We start from the raw sequence: 9,013 nt of genomic DNA on the forward strand, positions 1-9,013 counted from the left end.
ATTATCAAGCCATTTTTTGATCTTTACATGCATTTCCTGGTTTATGGATTTTAGTTTTTTATTTTAGTTATTTTGGTTATAGCAACCAGTTATTTCCAGGAGTCTAAATATTTGAATAAATTGTTTATTCATGCAATTATCTAGAACAGTTTTGTGCCTGCAGTGCAATCAATGCTGATGTGCTGGTTCAAATATTTCTAAGTGCTGATATGGGGTTTTTTATGCGCAATGAATGCAGTTGACTCAGAATGGTGCAGTAATTAAACTTGAACTTTGTGACCCATGGGCTAGAGTGGACACATTCTCACCAAAACTGAACATCTAGAAAAACACCCTAGTCTGATGATTCTGAAATTCAATTTTATGTTTATAGAACAGCTTTAAAAATGGATATTGCCTCAAAGCAGCTTTACAGTAATGTATACTTTCTGAGTAAAAAGTGATTTTAAAAGTGATATTTATGTAACGGTGATAAGGAAAAACTCCTTGAAATATTAGAGAGAATACTTGAGTGACTAGATTCTGTCCTGGTCCTCATCAGGGTGAGACTAAAGATTGTGATTTAAATATTTTCCTTTCTACTTGTTCATGGGGAGTTTTGCCTTTAGCAAGTAAAATACATAATTACACAAATACATGATAAAAGGTAAGAACCCAGAGCATTTGAGAACTTGACTATTTTTTCTTTCTGATAATCAGCACAGCCATAATATTTGGATTCTTAAAAAAAAAAGTGAATTCTTTGTAAGATAAAACTTTATTTGGATAAATACAGACATGTAAAAATAAAAATCCCAAAACCCACAAACTATATCCACTTATTTTATAAAATTATTCAGTACAAACTTTATATAAAGATTTGTTGCTGGGTCTAAAATATCAATAAAAGTTTAGCTGAAATGGCATTTTTTAATTAAAGAAGTCATGCATAGAATCTAAATGAGACAGCGTTTCTAAATAAACAACTACAGAACAAAATGTACTTTGCAATGAACGGATTTTCTGTGAAACAAATCTACTGTTTCTGTAGATCACTAGTTTCACAAAGTTTGGAATTGAGAATTTTCCTTGGTCAGTTAATCCAGTGCTAAACCTAAAGATGTAAAATCCTGATCTACAGCAGCCCTGTAGCTTCAAACAAAGTTGCTGAGTTTCTCTTGAGCGAGGGAAAGACGGTCCACACGGTTCTGCATGTCAATGCGCCGTCTGCTGATATCCGACTCTTCACGCAATGCATCAGCCACATTGGCACCGTCCATTAAACCCAACATCTCGCTGCACAACAGCTGAGCAGATTCCTTCAGCATGAAGTATCTGATCAACATGGGCACCTGATCAGCCAAGCGCTGCACCACAATCTGTCAGGAGATGGAAAAATCTCTAACTCATACAATTTCCAGGTTGGCCCACAATTATGTCCAGCATCAAATTAAATAATTATATGAACACATTATTAATACAATAAATATTTTTAAAAACTTGCATGTTATGGGTACTGCACCATTTAAATGTAATAATAATAATAATAATAATAAGAAGAAGAAGAAGAATAAACATCATCATCATCATTTCGAATGAAGCCAAAATAAAATGTACATTTAGTTCATTAACCAGTTAACAAGTAAACCCTACCTCGTAATAAGCCCGCAACATTTCAGGATATTTGTTTCTGCTGTCGAAACCAGCAAAGTTGTCTTCTGAAGCTTTCTGCCCATCAGTACTGTGAATCTCATTCAAGGTTTTGAAGTAGATGCCATCTTGAGTGTAGACCAGTTGCTCCATCTCAAACTGCTCCATGATCCTCTCCTCCACCTTGGCTTCCTGCTTTGACTGAATGTTGTCTATCTTGTTCTGGGATGTTGATTTGAAGTATGTTATTACACCACGACTGGATTGAATTATTTCTGAAACCTTTCACACTTTTAGGATATAAATTCTTAAAAATGTAGAAATAACTACAAAATATTTACCATTGCAACAGATTGGAGGTAAGGGTAGAGGAGAAAGCAGGATTTGGAGACTTCTGAAAACTGTTCCTGAATGGTGTCTGAAACACACAAGATTATACATTATATACGATCACAGAATTACTACATTTATGAATGCATTTTTTTATTCATTAACAGAGAAAAAAAAGAGCTGCGTGTGGTTTGATAGTTGATTGAGTAGTTCTGCTTTGTATTATCATTGATATCATCTTGTATCTTTGTATATCACCATTCCAGTGTGGACTATTTTCCTATAATTACACTTCCCAGTCTTTTATCCCTTAAGCAAAATACATTCTTCAGAAGTACATTGCATATGTAATTATTGAACCTCGGTGTACATGCCATAGATATCTATTTGTTCCAGTGTGGGATGGTACAGATGATATTATTTGTTATTTTGGACTAAATCAGATATCCCTATTCTCAAACATGTTCATGACAGCTGTTGTTCCAGGATATTGTACATCAGTCAAGTGCTAATTTTCTGGCTCATGTAAATATTGATATATGTTCCATGTACCTTTCAGATAAATGCTGATTAATAAACAGAGTTAACTAGAGTTAGAGAGGTTTAGAGAGAATTGTAAATCTGGGTAAAATAGTAAAAGTAAAATAACAGGGAGGAAGCAAATGTCTATGGCCCAGTTATATTATCAGATGATTCCCACCCTATGTATAATGAGTTTGACCTTCTACCCTCGGGTATTAGGTACAGGATCATTATTAGTAAAACAAATAGGTTCAAACATTCATTTGTTCCATCAGCTGTTAAAAAGTTTTTTTTAATTCTTTGTGAATTGTGTGAATGTGTTGTTTTCTTTATGTTCTGTTTGTTTTTTGTTTTTGTTTTTTGTGATATGCCTGTATGCTGCAACAAAATTGCCTTCGGGAAATGAAATAAAGTTGAACTTGAACTTTAGTTGTTTATGTTATTTTACTACTAAACCTACTGAAAGTTGTTAAATTTCTGCCTAATGGTTAGAGAGTCTGACTCCTAACCCTAAGGTTGTGGGTTCGAGTCTCGGTCCGGCCACAACTGAGGTGCCGTTGAGCAAGGCACCGAACCTCCCCAACTCCTCCCCGGGCGCCGCAGCATAAATGGTTGCCCACTGCTCCGGGTGTGTGTTCACGGTGTGTGTGTGTTCACTGCTGAGTGTGTTCAAATGCAGAGAACAAATTCTGAGTATGGGTCACCATACTTGGCTGTATGTCTCGTCACTCTCAAATGGATGTTGTGAAGGTTAAATAGTGAAATCCTACCTCGTATGAACCTGAGTGTGTCAATGGCCGGTCCTGTTAGCTGAATCACAAGCTTTTGCACCACCATCTCAAACACCTTGTAGTCACTGAAGCCGGGCAGCTCTCGTCCTCTGTGCTTCAGGTCATATTCACTCACCACTTCCTGGACCGTTTTGTGGACTGTATTGGGTGTAAAATGTGACGAAAAATCAGTTTCCCCATGATTTCCCACAAATACGTATCTTTAAATGGATTTTCCACAAGGCAAATTTGAGCTGCTCTGGACTAATACTAGCTGAATATTGAGGTATCCAGTATTCTCCAGAAATGGCCGTTGTGGATGCATGGTTTTATTCCCACAAAGCAGAAGCCACACCAGAGTCTATTGAAAGTCAAGATCAACCGATTATACAGGTGGAATCATGTGTGGCTCCTGCTTGATTGGTATGAAAATCTGCACATACACCAGCCCTTTGTCAGTAAGATTAACCACCCCTGATCTACACCAATGTTATGTGCATGGAGACAGTGTGCTTTTAAAGAAAATGTATTTTGGCCATTGAAAATGGCTGCAATAATTTGACATGGCTTCTACATATGGACTGTGTACTCACATGATGCCTTTGTGTTGTCAAGATGCTCTTTCCACTTTCTGAATTCAGACCGAAGCATCACAAACAAGTTATCATTGTTGATCACTTCCCCAGTTGTCAAGCGGTTGATCTTATCATTAAATTTCGTCAAGGTCTGAAAGAAAAATTGAACATGATTTAGGGAGGCTGCTATTGGGCTGTGGATTAAAATAAAAAAAAATAATGTTACAAACATCAATAAAGAAGGTCTTCCTCTTCTGTGGGTCCAGTGGTGGTCCAGCTTCACACTGACTCAGCTCCTTTCTTAAGCTCCACAACTGCTTCTTGATCTCTTCTGAGATCAGTGGTAATGATTTCTAAAAATAAACCCAAACAGAAAACAATAAAAACATTTTTAGATCAAATTAGATGAGAAACAATTAATGATCAATAAACCCTGAACAGCATTTACATCTGCACTTTGATGCCTAGTGAGCCCAGCTGCCCTTTTGCTTTGCCTAACAGCTCCAGAACAATTGGCTGCTGGCAGAATAGCATGGTGCAGATGATGTTGTTAATCAAGTGGTTACCCATGGGAATTGCCAAGTGGGTTCAGTGCCACCACCTGGCATCACTAAAAAAGGCGATCCAGCTGGCAGAGGACCAATTGGCATATCCAGGGTCAGACATTCCCATCTTTTATCCCTCACTGTCTTGTTGTTGTCTTGTCCCTGCCTTTTGATATGGGGCAAATACTTCTGTGTATTCTATTCCCTCCCCCTCCTTCTTTTCAACATCTATTCTCCATGTTCTCTTTCTACAGAGGTAGAACCTTCAGCACTCACCAGGACTGGAGCATAACCCAGACACGTTTAGAAGTTAGACGCTTTCAGTATCAGAGTTTCCCTCAGGAAAGTACACGACTGGTGATGGTACTGTATTTACATTGGGATGAATATACTCTGGTGCCAGTCAGCAGTAAAATCAAAAAATGTGTAAAGTGGAGGGAACAGTTAGTTGACCGAGTGTTCTAATATGTGTTTCTGTGTGTCTTCAGGCCCCAGTGATAGACAAGAGAGAGAGAGAGAGACAGAGACAGGGATAGCTGAGCAGCATAGAGCCATGTGTATTGGTGCATAGAAAAGAAAGTAAAAATGTAAAAATGTAAAAAAAAAGATCCTTTTTTTTACATTGAAATACAATAATAAATAATAGTATAAAGAGTAAAAAGACTGGAAACATACTTTGATGTGATCAACCAGGTCTTGAGTCAGTTTGGTGGCAAGGCACTGAATAGTTGCTTTCTCTTCATACAACAGGCAACTGGCGATAAGACAATTACAGTAAGTTACCAGTTGTCCTTAGTGGGTTCTTTGTCATTAATAACAAATATGTTCTTCATACCTGAAGAATTCGTGACGTCTGAAGAATTCCCTTTCTACTCGAGTGGCCTCAGTCAGAGAGATCTTATCATCAATTTGCTTTTGGCCACGACATTTAACAATGACATAGCCTTTGCTTAAGGGAATGACCTGATTTCGGATTATATCCATGATGTTCTTTTCTGTTCCCTTGTCTATAAGGTCTGGCTTTGTAAGAATCGCTGTTAGAATAGAAAAGTATAATAATAATAATAATAATAATAATAATAATAATAATAATAATAATAATAATAATAATGTTTTTGCTAATGAACTTAGTTGATTCTTTACCCAGAGTCCTTTTTCCTTCAGGATCCACTTCCTGTGCCATTTTCAGGGCTTCTGTTGTTGCTATGTCAACGTTACATGGGACTACGACCAAATTTATAGTTTGATCCTTCTCTATATAGTTCAGAATGAGATTTTTGATCTAGACAATAATAAGACAAGCAATGTTACAATTCAAATAAAAGGTCATAATCTGGTTAGCAAAAAAGGATCAAGTTATAGTTTACACTCACCTGATGTCCAATGTCTTCAGGTTGACCTTTTACAGGAACTCGCGCAATCCCAGGGAGATCGATCAGTGTGAGGTCACATACATCAGGAGCCATGATCTGCAGAGTGATGAGTTCATCACAAATTCCAACTCCTTTTCCGGCCAGTTCATTCTGGGCTGTTACAGTGATGGAGTAAGTATTATTAAAATTAAAATATCTTCTTTAAGCGTTACAAGTCATTATTAGGACTGTTTATTTATTTTTTTGCTACAAGATTATAAAGAATTATTCACATAGTAAATTTAGTGTAAAATCTTTTTAGATGATTGAATTAAAAAAAAAATTTGTTTGTTAAACCTGAAATTCTAAAGCAGAACATGAAAGCAAGAACCTGATAGCAAGGTTCCCCTTTCATAACCATAAGAAAGAAAATTGAACTGTTTGTCTTTATCTGTATAATTTTTCTCACAAATGTTACAAACCTTCCTCAACGTAGCCCCCAACCAGTGAAGGGTCATTAAACTCAATGAACTGTTCTTTGTAAGAAATTACGGCTCGCCATTGAACACCACATTTTATCTTCCTCAGCTTTAGCTCCAGTGGACATCTTGTCACAATACCTAAAGTTGAAAAAGCACATTATACATCAGTTTTTGCTTCCCTATAGCACTTAATCTCAAACAGGGAAATTGTATCCATTGTGCGTGTGTGTAAAAGAAGAAGTGCGATGTCGTGGTTTGAACTGTCAAAACCTCAAAAATTCTAACACCACAAATGTAAAAATGTAATGTGGTAATATATTTATTACTTGGTAATAGAAATAGGAAAACACTCACCACTCCCTCTGGGCAATGCCACCCCAGATAGTGCTTCCAACACAGAGCTTTTTCCAGAACTCTGATCTCCAATTACAGCAATAGTTGGCAAAGCCAAATCTTCTTCAATGCCAATCAGCCTCAAAGAGTCAATCAGATCAATATAAGGACGAACTCTCTCCTCTAAATGGCCGTGGAAAACCCCTTCCATTGGCTGTCTGTGAATAAAAACAGGCATTGAGTTTTACATTACACTCACACAACAGAGGACTGTTTGATCATTCAATTCATACTGACCTGTTCTGACCATCATAAGCAATATCTTCATAACTACCTTGTTCACTCTCCATGATCTAGGAAACAAATTCCAAAAGTCAAGGTATTTTACCTTTGCTTTAATGCTTTCTACAAGAAGAAATATTTAATTTACTCCAACATCATAGAAATAAAGGCATTTTACTTACCTGGCTGGGAACAGCAACTGAATTTCACAAGGGATGTGATTGAACTGAAAGTGATTCACGTGGCTCTATTTATGCACACACACACACACACACACACACACACACACACACACACACACACACACACACACACACACACACACACACACACACACACACACACACACACAAATGTCCACATTTACACAATAACTTCAAAATCAAAAGTGAAACAACTAAATGTCTGGGTTTTCCAATGTTCCATATTTGGAATTTCCATGTTCTTATTTTCCAGTACAAAATGGGGAAAAGTATTTTTGGAAGGCATTGTGTGTGTTTACAGAAGAACTGTTACATCCAAACAGCCTTCTGAGCCTGGTGGTCTGCTATTTATAATCACTAAATGTTGTCAGCTCTCTACCCAGGAGCCCCTCACAGTAGTTCCACCATGCTGGTACTTTATCTCTGGCTTCATTTAGGCCAAAGACACAACATGTCTCAAAATATTTGTCAAATATTTTTTAAAAATGGAACTTGTGTTGTGTGATTAGCTTAATTTCTCATAAAAAATGAAATAAAATAAAAAATAAAATAAAATTCTGGAAGACAATGTTTTGTATGACAATGTAACAAGATGCTTACTTTACCATTTAACATTGATTTGGCTGTGATGAAAATAACAATGTGTTAAAAGCAGAAATATGTATCATAAGAATGCCTTGTATCTTATTTTCTATGTTTTATAAGAATTTCCAGTCACTTTATAGTGATTAAACCTTCAATGTTATTGCCAGCTGTGTTAAGCTGGTGAGGGTTGCAGTGGATCTAGAGCCTGGGGACACTACAAAAGCGAACCTACACCAAACATTTGTTGGTCTGGATGCAAACCAAACATTATATTATGAAAATTTAATTACAAAATATTATGAAAAACTGATCATTCATGATGTGTATATATGTCTACACCTGGTAATGTGTCTACACCTGGCAGTATGCAGCTGTTTACTAAGTGTAATCACCTACAAAAGGAACAAACAATCCATAATGGCTATGGCTGCTGATCCAACAAACACAAAGTGATACCAACAGACGCCAGACAAAACAAAAACATGAACTTAAATAAGGTGACTATAGAACCAACAACAAAAGATGTTCAAACACTGTTCAAGGGTGTCCTCTGGTGGTCTGGGGAGGATTTGTCTGGGGTTGCCTTGACATAGCTCCCCACTTAAGGTGTGAAGTGTCCAAACTTAACATGGCATGAAAACGTGGGTGGAGTGGGGAACACAGTGAGGCCATACGAACATAGCAAAGTCTGAGAGGGGAGTGACGAAAATGTTGTGTTATACATAATTATGTTGGCTTTGTAGAAGCCAACATTCTGTTTTCCTATATAAGCTTAGACAAAAATTTATAAATAGTAACTCCTCCTAGGGCTTTCAAGCCACATGCACCAAATTCGGATATGTTGTAGATCCTGGTCTGAAGTTTGCTGCTATTACTTTTCCAAGCAATCCGGTACCTTTTTTCCCATAGACTCCCATTATAAACTTTGGAGGTTTATAACTCGGCAAGCTTTCGAACTATCTACACCAAACTCGGCCAGCTCCTTTAGGGTGATACTCTGAACAAAGTTTTAAATTGGTGTACCGACTGGCCTTTCGGTTGTCCCACAGCCCCGCCCCCAATATATGCAAAATCAAAAAACTTTTTACAACATGGACATGTGACATATCAAAACACTCAGAACACTAAGGGGAACTTCCTCGCGGGTATTCTGATGACGTCGCATGAAAATATATCAAAACACTCAGCTCAGTGTGGGAAACTTCCTGAAGAGTATTCGGATGACGTCACATGTTCGTCTCCAATTGCCTCCAAATGTTTTGGCACCCTAGCTTTCTGTCTACTTGCCTCCAAACGTAACACTGATCCTTATGTCCACTCGCCTGCAATAAACACCGGCCTTTGCGAATACTTGCTTTGTCAAAGGCAACATCAAAGTTTGTCGTGACAAACTTTACAAATCTAG

At 37.3% G+C, this 9,013-nt stretch overlaps 1 protein-coding gene across 1 annotated transcript; it reads right to left on the bottom strand.

Moving 5' to 3' along the window:
* Positions 1-877: 877 nt before the first annotated feature.
* LOC132839870 (interferon-induced GTP-binding protein Mx3-like) lies at positions 878-7,072 on the bottom strand. The gene is made up of 14 exons (XM_060861084.1): positions 7,003-7,072; positions 6,836-6,891; positions 6,560-6,756; positions 6,206-6,343; positions 5,745-5,899; positions 5,515-5,653; positions 5,207-5,405; positions 5,047-5,125; positions 4,057-4,179; positions 3,845-3,977; positions 3,252-3,410; positions 1,971-2,047; positions 1,633-1,851; positions 878-1,358 (listed from the first exon to the last, which is right to left on the bottom strand). The coding sequence occupies exons 2-14, from the start codon at positions 6,886-6,888 to the stop codon at positions 1,134-1,136; spliced, it is 1,896 nt and encodes a 631-aa protein (XP_060717067.1). The 5' UTR covers positions 6,889-6,891; positions 7,003-7,072; the 3' UTR covers positions 878-1,133.
* Positions 7,073-9,013: the final 1,941 nt, after the last annotated feature.

Source organism: Tachysurus vachellii, chromosome 24 (assembly GCF_030014155.1).
Source record: "Tachysurus vachellii isolate PV-2020 chromosome 24, HZAU_Pvac_v1, whole genome shotgun sequence".
Lineage (NCBI taxonomy): Eukaryota > Metazoa > Chordata > Actinopteri > Siluriformes > Bagridae > Tachysurus > Tachysurus vachellii.

Excerpts from the sequence above, each read along its gene's own strand:
- LOC132839870 (XM_060861084.1), bottom strand. The coding sequence starts at position 6,888 with ATGGAGAGTGAACAAGGTAGTTATGAAGATATTGCTTATGATGGTCAG. Across the intron at positions 5,900-6,205 it reads TGGGGGCTACGTTGAGGAAG|CCCAGAATGAACTGGCCGGA; the intron begins GTTTGTAACATT and ends TCACTGTAACAG. Across the intron at positions 2,048-3,251 it reads CACACTCAGGTTCATACGAG|ACACCATTCAGGAACAGTTT; the intron begins GTAGGATTTCAC and ends TGTGTGTTTCAG.